The sequence below is a fragment of the Pteropus vampyrus genome, unplaced genomic scaffold (assembly GCF_000151845.1).
Source record: "Pteropus vampyrus isolate Shadow unplaced genomic scaffold, Pvam_2.0 Scaffold233, whole genome shotgun sequence".
Taxonomy (NCBI): domain Eukaryota; kingdom Metazoa; phylum Chordata; class Mammalia; order Chiroptera; family Pteropodidae; genus Pteropus; species Pteropus vampyrus.
In genome coordinates, this window is record NW_011889014.1 from 1,640,263 (window position 1) to 1,657,688 (window position 17,426).

Sequence of the window (17,426 nt, forward strand, 5' to 3'; positions counted from 1 at the left end):
AGAATGGTCTTCAAACTGGAAAGAATGACGTGGTCTTGATTCCCCAAAAATAAGACCCCAGGGAGAAGGGGGCCTGCCAAACGCCTCTCGGAGTGTATTTCGGAACAACCGTGGAAACTTAGGCAGACAGTTGGAGTTACACGAGTCATGTCAGCTTCCACAAAGGTGATTCCTGATTATCGTAAGTTCCCTCTTAATGGCAACATCCAGCAAAACCCTGGAATAGATTTATGAACAGTTTGTAAACAGTCAGGAATAGGAATCTTTATCAGCATCTGCCGGGAATGGTAGTTCTATATTGAGATGGTAACATTCCAGGGACACAGGGTACCTGATCCTGTCCTCAGCCAGCTTTCCGCAGGAGGTCCCTTAAGGCAGATATGTTCACAGAGGACAAAGGTGGCACAGGAACATTGTATGATACAGCGGGGCCTTCACCTTCCTACCCCGTGTTAGATTCTAGGGAGTTGGGCTGGACCACACAGAGCATCCCTGTTGCTTAAGTCAGAAGAAGACGAAGCCTAAGGGGGCGTTTCCCCCTTAGATGAAGGGCCCCCACAATCCAGCTCAGCAGGACATCCCAGTCCTTGTGAGGGCAGAGGCTGCTCCAGAGAACTCAGTCTTGGGGTTTGGGTGGAAGATTCAGAAGGGGACTGATAAAAGGCCAACAGAGAGGTGTTGGCCAGAGGGAGCAGCTCCGACCCCCTTATCACATTTGTCCTGTGGAAACGTGTCAAAAGAGAGAAACCGTATGCACTGGCACTGTCAGCCCATTTTTACTGTGTAATAAACTACTCAAAATCTCCGTGTTCACTACAGCAAACATTTATTTCACACCTAGCATGTAGGTCACCTGAACTTTGGCTTCTCTCGGTGAGTTTCAGAGCTTAGGGCTCAGTGTGCTCCACATTTCATCTTTCTAGGATCCAGGCTGGAGCAGCAGTGGCTGTCTGGGGCCTGTCCTTTCTGTGGCGGGAAGGTGGCAGCTCGAGGGCTGGTGGAAATTTCTTATGCCAAGACTATGGGCCAAGGCTCATGGCCAAGCCCAAAGTCATCAGGGCTTTGCCTAGTCTAGTGGGAGGCACTAGAAAAAATCACATGGCAGAAGATGCAGATATATGCAGGCATACTTTGAAGATATCGCAATAAAGTGAATACTGCAGTAAAGCGAGTTGCACGAATGTTTTAGTTTTCCAGTGCATATAAAAGAGATGTTTACGCTGTACTCTACTGTATTAAAACAATGTACATACGTTAACTAACGGTACTTTATTGCTAAAAACCACTACTGTCATCTGAGCCTTCAGCGAGTCATAATCTTTTTGCTAGTGGAAGGTCTTACTTGCAATCTGTGAAAAAACGCAGTATCTGTGAAGGCCTGTAAAACAAGCCCAATATAACGCGGTGTGCCTGTAATTCTATTAGCGGGAGAAAGTAGAGTTTGGACAATGATCTACCCTAGTGACTTTTAATTACTTTTGAAGACATACCCCCAAGGCTGTGGCCCAGATGATACCCGGGAATGTGACTTGTGTGTATAACCATTATTCTGTGTGAGCCAAGTGGCAGAGCCTGGCTAGTTCCTTAGCTGATACTGTCCTGGGGGTTGGTTGACTAGTTACTTCATACGTATAAACAAAGTAATATGATCGCTTACATTTTTTTTTTGTTACCCTTGGCTATACTATTAATAATATAGCTCAGTAATAATTAGGGTAATTATTACTCTTTTAATGGTCTCATTTATTATAGTGGTGACATTACCGCTGGGTTCTGCGCTGCTGGAGCCACACACCTCCAGCACCGTAGCCTGGTCTGTTGGCATGAAAAGGGCAGTGCCACGTGGCAGCGTGTTTGGCCAAGGGCTGCTCAGTTGCTGCTGTGTCTAGAAGCCCATTCAGATCACGAGCGGCAGAATAAACGAGAGCCGTTTCTCCTTGAGAAGCTCGACATCAAGTTTTCGAATATTTGGAGTGCCACCTTGAGGCAGAGGGACTTGGGCGTGGTGTCTGGACACAGGGGAGTAGAGCTGGGAAGCCACTGGGTGGGGTGTGGGGAGGCATGTCTGAGGAAGAGCCTCCTAACAGTGTGTGGCGTTTACAATGGGCGGGACGGAACTTGTTGCAAAGTCTCATCTTCTGGCCCAGAGAGAGACCCATGATCTTCCCACCCCTCCCGAGGCTGTCAGGGGCTGAGGGTGGGGCTTTTGATGGGCTTGGAAGTGGGCCAAAGACTGCAGTAAGAAAAGCAGACTTGACTGTTGTGAGGCGTAAACCCTGGACGGTGGGCGGAGTCTCTGGGTCATCTGTCTGGGTGGCTCTTGTCTGTCTGAGACAGTTTAGCATTTGACCTTCAGGGGTGTGGGACCAGACCTCGTGATTTCCGAGGGTCCCAGAGCTCACGCTGCACATTCTTAAAGAGCAACCTTCAAACTCCTCAGCGGGCTTTTCTCTTCCTCCTCTAAAGTGAAATCTTCTTTAAAGTGAGTTGGAAGAAGAAGAAAATAATTGATTCAGCTGCTTCTCAGAAAGACCTTGGCTCCCAGGGGGTTTAAACTCACAGGCGTCCAGTTTGCTGGGGGTGGATCTTTGTCACTGTCTCTGATGGCCATTCCTCTCTCCTTGGGGAACTCTCTCTGTGAACACAAAATGTCTCCAACTTCATAGATCAGTTCTGACAGATTTACTGTATGTGTATTTCAGAACTCCGATTTGTACCTTTTTTTCCACTTTATTATTGAAATTCTGGTAGGCAAATATGGGGTAGAGGAAACAAAAACAGATGACCAAGTGTTTTTAAAGAAAATATTTTCATGAAGTAGAATTGACATCAGCCTGCTGAATTTTAAAATGTCATAAAAATCTGAGTGTTTCCACACCGCCCAGTAAGTTTTGCTTTGTGCCCGGTTTTCAGGTTGCCGATCTGAGCATGGGAGACCTGCTTTTGCACACCACCGTGATATGGCCAAACCCGCCAGCCTCTCTGGGGAAGTGGAAAAAGGAGCCAGAATTGGCAGCCTTTGGTATGTATCCGAAGGGGATTTGGGGGTGGGGGTGGGGGTGGGGAGGGGGTAGGAGGCTGCCTTATTTTTTCAAAATAACATTTCTTTTCCAAGGCACGTTTATTAAAATAAAGTTAATTACGGTTATCCGAATCGATCTTTCCTTTATGGCCACCAACATGCCACAAATACCAAATTGAACCTTCCGGCTACACTTGGCCACCCAACAACATGGGAGAGAGCGAATGGCTGTGCCTGAGTTCACCCCAGGCCTAAACACAGAGGCAGGAGAGGTGTTTTATTTTGTTTTGTTTTGTTTTCAACTGCTCTAAATATCTTTCTAAAATAATGGATTAATAATAAACCAAGGAAAAGTAAAGTGAAAAGTCAAGGCAGAACTTTCTGTTTGAGACCCTAGATCTGAGAACTCTTACTTTCCTTCTGACTCTGCTCTGTGTGAAGCTGGGGTTCGGGACATCGGTTCCCAGCTGACCTGTTACGGCGGCACCAGCACCAGGAGCTCTCATCTGTTGTGAGGCGCGTCTCAGTCACGTCGTGACTAATACAGAGGGAAAGGAGCTGTTTGTGAATGATTGATTTTTTTTAATAAACCGGTTCCAGTGGATACAGTTGCGGGAACTGGAAAGCTCATGTGTTCGTACTATAATATGCTTTTTGAGAGACAAAAGCTATGGGTTAGCACTCTGGGCATTGTGCGTAATTCAGGAGATATGGCTTGTTGCAACGTGGATGATCCTGTGGCCTGCAGTGTGTGCTGTTCCTGAGTATAAAACGATCAACGGCTCATGTTTTCATTTTATGTTGTGTTTTTTCCTAGCCTTTCCTCAGAAGGTTCATTGGTAGAAACGTAGTATAAAGGAACATAATATAAAGGAAGTCTAATCTTTGCATTCTCTTACCTTACCTTATTTGTCGGGGGCAAGAAAGGGAGGGTGTTCATTACTGCTTCTTTACTTGAACACAGTTTTTTCCTCCATGATATGAACAGAGTATTCTCAAATGGAACATCCTAGTGATATTAAATCAGAATACAATGATTTATTGGGCTTTCTACTTAGATGGCTCTGCCTCTGTAGATAAATGTAGTGAGATTCCCTACATTGTCAAAGAGCCGCTGTAGCTGGTGATGGCATTTCATTAAAAATAACAAAGGAACATAGCCGAGTACAGGAAAAACACGTGACTAAATATCCTATACCAAGGAGCACTGGGATATTTTAACGTGGTGGTAGTTTTTAATAGGGGTGGGTGTTTGTGGTGATGAGGAATATTGTTTGTTTTCTTTTCCTTGATACCAGTTGTGTTTTTTATATTGCATTTTCTTCTCGGAGAAGTCCGGGAGCTCTCCGACGCTTCCTGGTAGGTCCTTTATGGGATATGGGATTCTGAAGTAAGTGACCCAAACCATCGACCTCTAATCTCAGGAAATAGTGCAACTTTCTTCTGAGACCAAAGTTGACGCGCTGCCAACCCAGCACCTTGATGTCTTAGTCACAGGACGGCTCGTGTGTACAGAATGTTGATGATCATCACCTTTAAAAGAAAAAGAGAAATAACTTATCTGGGCTTCCGCCTTGAAGGGTGTTAGATGTTCACCTTTTGGGGTGTAGAGAGTGTGCTTCAGGCTGGCAAAGGTAGTCAGGAGTTCTGGAGATCAAGGCCATGTCTAAAGGGATGAGGCAAGCCCCGAAGTCAGTTGAGTGAAGAATAGCCCTCGAGGATCAAGGTGAGATTACGGGGGTGGCAGAGGTGTGCGTAGTCCAGGTGGAGATTCACTCTGGCCCCACCGCTGTGACCCAGCGTGGCTGAAGTTGGGGTGACCTGAGGCAGACTAGTAGCCTTCTTAGAGCCACAGCCACCGTGCCGTTGAGTTGTGGTTGTGAGGTGTGACGGGCTAGGGGCAGTCCAGACACAGTGCCTGGAGCCAGCTTCTTTGTATCGTCAAGCTTATTTTCCCGCAGTGGAGATTTAGGGCGACGGTACATGGAGGGGAGACTGCCGCATCTTAAGTAGGATAGAAAATGACCCAAGTACTTTGGTTTTGTCTCCAGAGGGCCTGGGGGCCCATCTCTGAGAATTCTCTGGACCTTTATTCCCTTGTAATTCTGTGTCTGGCACACCAGGCATGTCCCCTATGAGTCCCAGCTGTGCCTTAGGGTCAGAGTGTGAAGAGAAACAGAGACCTTCTCACGGACAACCAAGGATGGGCTGGAGTCACCCTCACATCCCTATGAGCACCAGTTCTTTCTTCCCCAGGAGGAGTCAGAATCACTGGGTGTCGAGCATTTGTGGTATTATTTAAAGATTTGTATGGAAGATTATGCTTAACTCCATTGTATCTCCCCACTCCACAAAGAATATAAGAGTAACGCTCCGCACTTCCTGCTTCTACAGAGTTTTCTGTGATTCAGCCTGTTTGGAAGAAGCGGAATTACATTCTACTTCATAAACCAATTATGAAGAACAATAAACTATAAGTTTCCTGAATTATGAACACCGTGTGTGTAATATTAGTTTAATCGACATAGCTATACATCACCTTAAACAATTGTATTATTATCGTTAAAGGTGTTTGTATATTATTTCTCCAGCTGCCGAACTAGTACGTTTTTGTTAAATGTTATCGGCTGAAATTTTAAACTAGGTTATCGTTTTGTTTTCAAAATTTATTTTTAAAATGACACCCTAGTCAAAGTCTCACATGTGACCCAGAAGTTTCCGTGGGAGAGGGGGCGTTTATTTCCATCTATTTAGGTGGCTGTGTTTATTCTGAATCTGGGAAATTTGTCTCAGGCTTTTGAGTTTCGCAGACGTGACGAGTGAGTGGAAGGTGGAGTGGGAGTTGGTAGCTGGGTCTCTGCTGTCTCTTCATAACTAGTGTTTATTACCACAGGGTATTGAAGTTTAGGGGGAAACCCCGGTCTTTATTTGCCATAACCGCTTTTATTTTACTTTTTTTCCAGTCTTCAAAACTGCTGTGGTCCTTGTGTATAAAGATGGCTCCAAACAGAAGAAGAAACTTGTAAGACTTCGCATTTCACCCCACCGTTTGAAAGAATCTCCCTTTCTATCTGCTTCTCAGTTATAGCGGCATAATCATAAGTCTGCCCCTTCGTCAGTCATTAGCCTTTTATGATTTTTTTCTTTTTCTTTTTCTGTTTCTTTTTTTTTTTTTTTTCAAGTGTTGCTAAGAGCTCGAGGAAATGGCCTGACCTGCCTTCTTTCAGGCAGGCTCACGTTTAGAGCATGGAAGTGAATAGTGTTGGCTCTGCCGTGGCTAGAACCTTCTTAACACTATTTTTTTTCTCTTCCTGTTCTTCCTGCCCCTCTTCTTGTTTCGAGATCCCTCTTCTCTTTCCTGTGTCTCTCCTTTACCTGGATTTGGTTAGCAAAAGTGTTTGCACCCCTCAGCATACTTATCACATGGCCTCTTGCTTTCTACTGGATGAGTAAAAGTACACACACGGTCCAGGTCCTCCGCATAAGAACTGGGTCCCAGTGTCACTGGTTTAGAGAAGGGTGGGGCGTCTGACTAGCACCGGCTAGAGCAGACCGTTCTCATGCACCTGGTTCCTTCTCTTCCTACAGGTAGGATCTCACAGGCTTTCAATTTATGAGGAGTGGGACCCTTTCCGATTTCGGCATATGATCCCTACCGAAGCTCTGCAGGTTCGAGCTTTAGCAAGTGCAGGTAAACTCTGAACGGCTGGGTACGTGCGTCTCCTGTGTGTGTGAATTGTTTTTCTGAATCCACGCTCTTGGTCTAACCACCCTACCATCTTTCTTCTCCGCTCCTTACCTCTCTTTTCCCTCCATCTGTCCATTGCCTCTTATTTGCCCCACCATTTATTAAATATTTGTATGAGAGGAAGTGAGTGAATGAATGTACGGAGTGAATGGATGTAATGCCTTCCGTATTGTTCCAAGGAATTCTAGTCACTCTGTTATTTATATTAATTAATAGTATTAGGGACTAATACCTGAGTAGTGATGAGTCTCCTGGAAAGAATCCTTGAAGCCCACAAGCAGACGAAAGCCCACTGACTTGCCTTTTAACTGAAAGACCTGAAAAGACCAAAGCACAAAAAAAGCCACTGAATACATTTTTCTTTCTGATAGATTCTAAATCTTTGTATCGGTGTGAAGACTTTGAAATGTCAGTTCTTTTCCTGTGATCCAAATAGCAGTGAAGTGAGTTCTCGGATAGCAATGAACATACTCAAAACTAGATGATGCTGTAAGCATATGAGAAGTGAACATCAACAGGGTATTGACTGACTCGGAGGCCCCACCCAGGGCTTATTTTGAGGCTGATCTAGGGAGGAACTACCAGGAGTGGCTCTCCTGGACCTGTCCTGGAAGGGGCATGTTTGGGGGCCAAGTAGAAACTTTCAGGCCACACCTACTTCCTGTCCCACTTGGACAGCAGCTGCAGGTGTCTGGGAGTAGAGAGACGCCATGGAAGTGTCAGGTGCACGGAGGATCTGCACTCCTACTTCATGCTCCTGATGGGAGCGTTAAGTTCTCAGTGTCCTGTTGATGTGGCTCATCGTTTTCCTGTTTCCACTTGTTTCTACATCTGCGATCCTCATAAAACCCACTTCCCCTATGTGATGGGGAAAAACTTCCTGTAATATTTTATGAACCTTCGATGACTCACCCAAATTAAATTAAGTGCATCTTCCTTCACAGTTGTTATGCCTTGTGCAGTAGAAAACCTCAAATGCAAATACCACGTTGGATAAACATATTCGGGATGATTATTTGCCTTAAGAAGGTTTCTATCTCACCTTCCAGGACAGAAATTTACCCTGGTGCCTTTTTACCAGTGATTTGATTTATAAAATTGATGTACGTGTGAATTTGCGGGGATCCGTAGGTTGGAGGTCTGCAAAGAGCTGTGATAAAACTTTGAGGCTTTGGCACTTAAATATCAGTGTTGTCTAACTTTGCAGTCTTAGGCTGTAAATTATCTAGTTCATATATTTATAAATGAGGAAAGCGTATGTTTATAGCAAATTGCTGCAGGTTCTCAGCCAGGAATTTTGCCTTCATTGGGGCCTAAATAAGTACCTCAAGACATTACATTTTTAAAAGAAAGCCATAGTTGTGGCGTGACATTCCATTCTCACCGTTTATTTTTCATTTCAATTAAATTTGAAACCATCAAGATAAAACCCTATTTTAATGGAGTTGTAAACACTAGCCAACATGTCCCTCACTGTGAAATACATTTCGGTGGATTGTATTGAGAATCAGAACGTGGAATGTCTAGATTTTTACCTTAGTTTGGAAGAGCTCATGACACTTTTTGCAAATGGGTCCTGGTTGGGGTTGAATAATGTGGCACAATGAGGGTTTGTGACCAGGATTCTGAACCCACTGGACAAGGATGAGACTTCACAAGGTGCAGTCATGGTATTTGTCATAAATTGTCTCCCACAAACACTTTATTCATAACTTCAAATGATACACGTTGCAAGGCTTATAAAATAATAATATGGTGTTGCCAGCCGGGTATTACAAGACTTAGAAATTACCTTAAAATGTAAATCTTTCTTACCTTCTCATCATACCATTTTTGGTTCACACAGAGTGGGCACCGAGGCAGGGCTGAGAAAGAGAAGCCCCATTTGGACCTGCTACAGTCCAAAGCACTGGACCCGGTCATTCCCGGGAAGGGGTCCCCCCACAGAAGATGAGGGTCTGCCTCTTTTTATCACCAGCCTGGTGACATCTGCACTGGAATCCTGGGTTCTGTCTAGTCCCACAGGTGCCAAAACAGCTAATCGCTTCATTGAAATAATTCAGCTAAATAGGCCGTGCACCTGGAAGGGTCAGTTCTGCGATCAATGATTATCCTTGTAGACCATCTAGAAGGAGATGGTTGCAACTGGAAATTTTTCGAGCATTCTTTTCCTTAGCACTCGATAAGTTTTCGAACACTTGGTCTTCTTCGGATCACGGGGTCGTGGTCAACTTCCTTTGGTCCTATGCTGCTCTGCACAATGTGATCTTACACCGAAGCATGGAAGATGCTTTTGTAAAAATGTGAATCGATCTCTTGGAAACATGCCCTAATTTATGCTTGGTTTAATTTGCCTAGATGCAGAAGCAAATACCGTGTGTGAAATTGTCCACGTAAAATCAGAGTCGGAAGGGAGGCCGGAGAGAGTCTTCCACCTGTGCTGCAGGTGAGCCTGGGGCCGTGATGTGAAGACCGTGCCACTCAGGGGGAAGAATGTGACTGTGCTTGGTGTCTCCCAACCCGCTCTGGGTTCTGCAGACCAGCCTGGGCATCTCTAGACTCCATGCTTTTGCTTATACATTTGAGAAATTATTGAACACATTAAATGACATTAATTGGATACCTTAAACTAATTTTACTAGAATACAGACAGTAATCTGGTTAATTCAATATCTTTCTAAAAGGAAATAGGAATTTTCAAAGATATTCAATGATCAAATGTGGGCTTTCTTCCCATGTTTACATTCGGTAGATTAGAAGGAAGTTGTTGTCTTATAATATTTTGTTTCGGTGTTTGGATATGTTGTTTGTTTAAACTGTAGCATGTCTGAGATGCAGCTGATGGAGAGTCAACGGGGAGGAGGTGAGAGTGTGTGCAGGTGTCACCAGGATTCCTCATCACGTACAGAAACATCAGTGTAGGGAGGTTGGTGCAGGTTGCTCGGTTTCATCTGCGGATCTTGAGTGGAAGCTAAACTTACAGTGTGGGCTTCTACTTATTTCTTCTCGTTCTTTCCCTCTCTCTTTTCTCTCTTTTGTTTCTGCCTAAAAATGTCAAGATAGATGATCCCAATGGGCGGCATTCTAATATAATCTATACTCATTTATACTTTAATTGAATCTTAGGTATTCAGTAATTTCCTTGATACTTACCCAATACCCCACACTGTGGGGAGTAGTATGCTGTGGGTTGCCCACAAAACAGAATTAATATGATGATGATTACAGTATTTGATAATGATATTGCTATTGTAATAAGAAGGCATATTTACCAAGCGTGAGCTACGCTAAGCACCTTAATGCATTATTTTATTTAGTCAGACTGTGGTACTGCTGTGATCCCATTTTACCAATGGGGAACCAAGGCTCATAGAGCCTTGACCTTATATTATGCCTAAGACCTTATATTATGGCAAATGAACACTGAGTTCAAACTCACGTGGGTTTGGCTTCAAATCCCATGTTTTATGTTTCTATATCACCGATCTTATTGGGTGACAGGGATCAACAACGGGCAGATCCCAGGGAGCGTTTGAGACTAGAATTGAAAATTTTTTCAAATAATCTACATCTCGTTCGAGCAGCATCTTTACCATCTATTTAGGTGAATATACTTATGATTTTGTTGGTAAAATCCACGGAGTCCAGTGAGCGGACGCCTAGAGATGCCGTATTCTTTGTTAATAAGAAATACCAGGTGAAACTTAACCTGGGAAGAAATACTGAGAATGTTAGTAAGAAAAACAATTCTTAACCTACGAAGTATTTTTTACTTCGGGAATTAGGGTTCGGGAAGATTTGTGTTCTTAAAAATATAGCATTAATATTTACATGTTGAAATGTCTTGTAAGAGGAGTTGATCTTTAACAGAAGGCCAACTCTAGAGGAAACTAAAGATGTTGGGACATTGGTCTTTGGGTGCTCTGTAGAGCTGTAAGAATCTATGGTTCATTTGTCTGTAAAAACATTTTAGAATGAAAAGCTCTGCCTTACGTACCAAGATCAGAATTTGGCAACTTCTTGGTACAGAATTCATCTATTGGTCCACCTGTTTATTAGTGGACCACTTTGTCATCCCAAGTTGGCTGCAGGAGAGAATTCTGAAGCATAAAGGGACAGGCATACCTGTGTTCTGTCCCCAGCGATGAAGACACAGCTCAGCCCAGAACTGGGAATCTGGCTTCTGTCTTTAAGGTTTGGTCCTCGGGGATATTTGCTTAGCTGCACCTGATAACATCAGAAGTTCCCCGCATGCTAAGCACTGTTTCCTTAACGTGTATAAATCTTCTTTTCATAGCTCCCCAGAGAACCGAAAGGATTTCCTGAAGGCTGTGCATTCGATCCTCCGTGATAAGCACAGAAGACAGCTCCTGAAAACTGAAAGCCTTCCCTCGTCCCAGCAATATGTCCCTTTTGGAGGAAAAAGATTATGTGCGCTCAAGGGGGCCAGGCCAGCCATGAGCAGGGCAGGTACTGTGGGGATTCAGACATTCAAGATCCCCGTCACCCCCAGTCCGCTGTAGGGCTTGAGTGAGCTCGAAATCCTTGTTGAGCAGGGTTTAGATGTGGCCTTTGGAGCTAACAGTGGGGTACGGGTCTTCCCTGGTATGAGGTTCCTTGACCCTGGCCTCTTTCCCGGTGGCTCCCTGGGGACCCACGCTTGGTTTACCCCTCTTGTCCTCCCTCCAGCTTTCCCTTCGCTGCCCTCCTCCTCCTGGCTGGTGAGCTCCTCTCTCGTTCGCCAAGCCGGGAGCCGAGTACCTTCTCCTTCTGGAGGGGCCGTCTCAGCCGGCTTGAGGAATGAGAGTCACTGCTTTGCATGACAGCCAGCTTTGTCGAGCAAAAAGCAGTATGTCATATCTCAGCAAGGTCGCGGCCCATCCTTCTGAGAACACGGTGGCTTTATAGTTCGGAAACTCAGCGATGCTTGTTCTCAGTAAAGATTCCATGTTCGGTAGACCAGATGGCATATCAGATTTCTACCCTTGCCTTGTGCCTGCAACTTTATTTTCAGCTTCAGTGTTAATTTGGGCAAGCCTTCAGCTGCTCTCGGAAAAAAACAACCTAGAGCTTAAATGACCCCAGAGTAAATATTCTTTTAGGGCTAGAATCATCACCTTGGAGCAGTGAGGAAGGAAGATCAATACTACTACCTATAATGACAATAACACATATCCAGGAAGAAAGATATTTCTATAACACGTAGGTATTAATGACATCAAGAGACTCATTCCTTTCTTAAGAGCCAGCCTAGAATTTTGCAGGGGAGAGTCCAGTGAAATAAGCTTCCTTTGCGTTTGCCAAAAAGGTTATGAACTTTGTCCCAGTTGCCTTTCCACCGGTGGACGAGGCTCAGGTAGCCGTGCGAATGGTTGAAGGTTTCCACAGACGCAGCCTACATAGCTTGACATGGGATATTACAGTCTGTAAGCACCTTAAGTTTAACTGATGTTAGAGGGTTAGTTATCTTGAATCTATTCTCCCTCCAATCAGTTGATAAGTGTTTTATTGAAAACCTAGGGTGGTGAACACCCAGCACTCTCCTGGGTTCTCCAAAATATCCTAAGAGCGATGCAAACCTCTATATCCTCGATTTCTCACAGAGTCCTTGTGTAGAAAGCTTCTCTGATCCCTTTCTAGCTCACAGTAGAGAACTTCACCTTAGAATTGTCTCACCTGCTCCTTTCCTTTGCCGGGGAATGTTTAATTAGGACCGTGTTCCAACCTCAGGAACCCCCGTCTGTCCTTGGCCAACTTTCAGTTGTTAATCAATGAACCTAAATTCAGAGCTGCATTTACTTTGAAACTAAGCCCAAACACTCAAAAGTTGTCCCGTTGGGATCCCTTGTAGAAAGAAAACATGACCAGCCCACACCCTACACAGCATCATGAATTCCAGGGGACAGCCTTGATGTCAGAGCCTGTGGGCTTTGGCTGATTGGAAGATTTTCTGTCTGATGGCTGATTTTTGGCTGAAGAAAGTCTCTAGCTTTCTACTTTTGAAGCTCTTCGCTATCATCAGGACCTGCATGTTAGTTGATTTAAAAATGGTGTGTGAGTGGGTAAGCACAGCACTAACCGGTCATTCTAAATGGTGAACCCTGGAAATGCTCAAATCAGAGTCTCTCTGAACTCCATAAGGCTGGCTGGGTTATTAAGTATCCTTTTAATAAAGGATAGAGACTCATGTTTCATTATGCATCATCATGGCTACCCAGGTAGTTTATTTCTCCCTCTGTTCTGTTCGAATAGCACAGTAAAGCCGGACATCCTGTCTCAATAATTATAGCTCTGAATATAGTCTAGAAGTACTGTATATCTGCCAATAACCAACTGAAAAATTTTTCATTCCCACATTTTATGAAAATTTTCAGACATGTAGAACAGCCGAGAGAATTGCACATTCATACCCACCATCAATTGTCAGTATTTTTCTATATCCTCATGATCGCATACCTATCCATCTCTCATCCATCGACTCATCTTATTTTTGACACATTTCAAAGAAGCAGACATTAGCACACTTCGCCTCTAATACTTCAGCATGCAGAGCATCGACAAATATTTCCAATGGCCCAATATTGAATTGAGGGAGTTCAAATATAGTGATGGAGAGAGTCTGGCTCCATTATGAAGGCATTGAGAAAAAAAATCACTTCTTCCCAATAGTAGTTGGTTATTCCTTTTTTCCATTCCCTGCCCCCCTGGAAATGGGTTTTATTCCCCTCCTGGAATGAACGTGATGTCCATTTGTTCCATGTTTTAAGATGGTAGAACACTTAGGAACGATGATGGAAGGAAGCACAGGGATTCGGGGCAGAGGATGGCTGGAATTGGAGCCAGGTCAGCCCATTGTCCAGCTCCTCGACCTCCTGCCTTCTCTATTTGAAGTCAAGGCTACGTTGGGCAGAATAGTCATCTTTCAGTGGCACTGAAGCAATTTTAATGGTTAGGGCTTAGGTTCTAGGGACACAGCTCTCAGTTGGTGTTGAGGCTCTTGCCCTCCGTGGGCTGTGTTGTGTCTCACCTTGGTGTTGAGGCTCTTGCCCTCCGTGGGCTGTGTTGTGTCTCACCTTGGTGTTGAGGCTCTTGCCCTCCATGAGCTGTGTTGCGTCTCACCTTCTCGTCTGTAATGCGGCAGCTACTTCACTAGCAGTGAAGCAGCTGTGTTTCCATGGCAGCTGTCTTTTGTGTATGTGTGTGTGGTGGGATTGTTTGTATGATTGATTGGGTGCCGTCTTCTGTTTATTTGTTTGTTTTTAATAAATCTGGCTTCCTAGAGGGCGGTAGGATGAAAGAATGGATTCAAAGATTTGTTTTTCTTAACCGTTTGTCACTTTATACAGCACTTTTTTGATCGGCCGCCTGGGCGTCATATATGATTTAGTTTTCATCCCACTCACGCACTGATATTTTAATTGCTTTTTAGAAGCGAAATCGGTGAGATAGAGAACAGTCTGGTAGATTAAGCCCATTTGCTTAGCCTCACGGTTCATATGGGGGTTGTCAGAACGAGGACAGGGAACTAACTGGAGACTCTGTCTCTGAGAGCCCCTCTTTTCTGCCGTCTCTTTAAGAGGGATGCTGTGCCCTTCCTCCAACTGCAGATCCTCAAGGAATGCTACCTTCATTTTCCCAGAGAGCAAGATAACTCAGACCAGGGCTTCTGCCTCCTTGAGATATTATAGTGATTTCTGCAAAGACAGCGAGACTCTAGAAGCACCCCCACCCCTTACTAAAGACCCATTCCAGCTAAATGACTGCTCCGGGGATCCTTGGAGCCCTGCGCCGCGCACGGGGCGTTGTCAGGTTTAAGGGCACTGACCGATGCCAAGGTCAGGGGTCGACGTGAGAGCAGCAGGCATCAGCATCACCTGCCTCCCAGGTGCACAGGTAGAGAAATGGATTATTTCGGAGGGAGTCGAACTCCCTTTTCCCCTGCGTCCCTCTGTCTCCCCTTGCCCTTCGGTCCAGTGCTAGGACGTCCTCTAAGTCCAGGCAGCTGTGTGAGGCAGAGACTCCGAGGCAGACTGGTGAAGTCTGGACTTTAAGCCCCGAATAATATCAAGCCATACCGTTTAGTGTTTCTTTGCTTTGCTCTCTGGATTTTCATCTCATGTAAAGCACGTGGGGGTTTTATTTTTATATTTTTGTGTGTGTGTGCAGTGTCCGCCCCAAGCAAGTCTCTGGGGAGAAGGAGGCGGCGACTGGCCCGAAACAGGTTTACCATTGATTCTGACGCCATCTCCGCCAGCAGCCCGGAGAAAGAGTCCCAGCAGCCCCCCGGTGGCGGGGACACTGACCGATGGGTAGAGGAACAGTTTGATCTTGCTCAGTATGAGGAGCAAGACGACATCAAGGAGACAGACATCCTCAGTGACGATGATGAGTTCTGTGAGTCCGTGAAGGGCGCCGACGTGGACAGAGAGCTGCAGGAGCGGCTTCAGGCCGCCTCCATCGGTCCCCGGGAGAGAGGCCGGAAACCCCGAGACAGTCACGCGTCCCGCATGACGCAGCTCAAGAAGCAAGCTGCGCTGTCAGGCATCAGTGGCGGCCTGGAGAGCACAAGCGAGGAAGTCATTTGGGTTAGGCGTGAAGACTTTGCCTCGTCCAGGAAACTGAACACGGAGATCTGACTGACGGCGTCCCTTCCCCCTAGAGCGTGTGTAGATACTTTCCCCGCCCCGCCCTCACTCTGCCCCGGTCCCGCGCCCTCGAGGAGGAGCACGTCCCGTAGGTCGCGCTCTTGCACACAGTCTTGGCAGCTGACGTTGCTCTGAAGCCATCGTAGTCACCCAACTTCATCATTCTAACGACATCGGAAGGGATTGTTCAGAACCTCACATCCGCTCGAGTCCTATCTTCTGTACATTACTAAGGGCTTTTATTTATTCTCAATCAATCAGGGCCCGAAGAATTTAAAAAAAAAAAAAAAAAGATTCTATAGCACTGGAAAGCAGGTTACCCCAGGAGTTTAAGTATGTACAACAGACGAGTTTAAGGAATAGCACAGCAAGGGACAGTAATAAAGATCGCTCTGTCTGAAATCAATCCAGAGCCATCTTTTAGTTGGGAAAACACGACTTCACACGCAAAACAAAGCAACTGTACAGCTTGCAGTGTTCTTCCTCCTTTCCTTCGTAAATGTCTGAGAATATCTGTGTATTTTAAGGATGTGTGAGTCGAGGGTGGAGATTTATGTTTCGATGAGCCCTTTTTTTTTTTCCTCTCTCTTCTGTTTTGGTCTGTGGCTGGTCTCACTTGATGTCAGTGTTTGGAAGTTCTAGTTTTGCATAGAGTTATAAAGATGCCAAACTCTTTGAAAAGAGATCCAAATTTATCACTTGGAAAAAAAAAAAAAAACCTAAATGCTATTTTTTTGTATTTTACCTGAGATGCAGGGGCACAAACAGATGAGAATTTTACAGTGTTAATGTAATTCTGAGTCTAAAAATGAGGATTTTACCTTTTACAGAGAGAGTAAGGCATGGTGATTTTATATTTATATATGAAAGGCCTACAAGATGCCCACACTTAGGAGAAACTTTTTTTCCCAAGAAACAGATTTTTTTTTTAAAGGTTTGAACCTCTATTTGAGATGGGAGCTTGGTGGAATTAAACACGACACCCGAAGAGGCAGTGTGTGTGCGTTCGTGTGTGTGCGTGTGTGTGTCGCATATGGAGGGGGAGGGCAGACTCCTTCTCATGGGGTTGCTATGGTGACCATTGGTTTTCTTATCAGAGTTGCATCTTCATTCATAGATTACCTACGCCTTCCCTGACAGTCCATAACCAAACCTCCTAACAAAACAACCTCTTCAAAAACATGTCTTATGTTTAGAACACGTTCTTCATGCCAATGAAACAGGGTAAACATGCTAAAAACCTAACATCTAAACAGAGTTCCAAATGGGAGAGCAAAAACAAGTTAAAGCACTTTCAATTTAATTTTTTAAAAAAAGGTTTATAGCTTTTTTTTTTTTTTTCCCATTTCACAATGTCCACCTCCTAAGAAGGGTTTAAATAATATGAAAACTTTCTTTTTGGGGAAAATATCTATTTGGTGTTTGACACATCAGTAGGTACTTTAAAGACCTGAATTTTATAGTAGCTTTAGGAATTATATTTTATAAAAATCAGTTATGACTTTATATTTCCAGACAATAGAGAGTTCAGAACATCATGCTCTGTGCCCCTGCTTGCTTCACCCGCTTTCCTGCCCTCTCTTCCCGCCCCCTTTCGGGTTTCCAGGGCTTTGAGCTTGATCTTTTGAAAGTTTTATTCTATTAAATTTTTGCTATATCTTCTGATTTTCTTAAAAAGCTTTAGAATGGTTTCTATACCCTTTGTATCACTGCATTGTTCCATATCATCTCCAGTTCGATTGTGTCCGGATGGAAAGCTGAGGCTCCTCAGTGTCACATTTACTTAGTCCCAGTGCCGCGGGTCCGTCAGAAAATGCTGGAAAGTCTTGTGCTAGCAGAGGGTGCCATTGTCTCTTGTACATAAGGTCATGACGTGTCTATGTCAAAAGTTCTTATATATTTCTTTTATAAGCTGAAAGAAGGTCTATTTTTATGTTTTTAGGTCTATGAATGGAACGTTGTAAATGCCTGTCAAACAATAAAAATATTGAAAAGTGTCTGTGCCTTTTTG

The 17,426-nt window shown here is 44.5% G+C and overlaps 1 protein-coding gene across 1 annotated transcript in view; it reads left to right on the top strand.

The window, feature by feature from the left end:
• The window catches only part of TIAM1 (T cell lymphoma invasion and metastasis 1), a 348,762-nt gene extending 331,350 nt beyond the window's left edge, over nucleotides 1-17,412 (top strand). Inside the window, exons 24-29 of the mRNA XM_023519721.1 lie at nucleotides 2,914-3,022; nucleotides 5,986-6,044; nucleotides 6,611-6,713; nucleotides 9,129-9,216; nucleotides 11,068-11,240; nucleotides 14,937-17,412. Of these exons, the coding sequence (XP_023375489.1) occupies nucleotides 2,914-3,022; nucleotides 5,986-6,044; nucleotides 6,611-6,713; nucleotides 9,129-9,216; nucleotides 11,068-11,240; nucleotides 14,937-15,406 (1,002 nt within the window). The 3' untranslated portion in view covers nucleotides 15,407-17,412. The remainder of the gene's footprint in view (nucleotides 1-2,913; nucleotides 3,023-5,985; nucleotides 6,045-6,610; nucleotides 6,714-9,128; nucleotides 9,217-11,067; nucleotides 11,241-14,936) is intronic.
• Nucleotides 17,413-17,426: the final 14 nt, after the last annotated feature.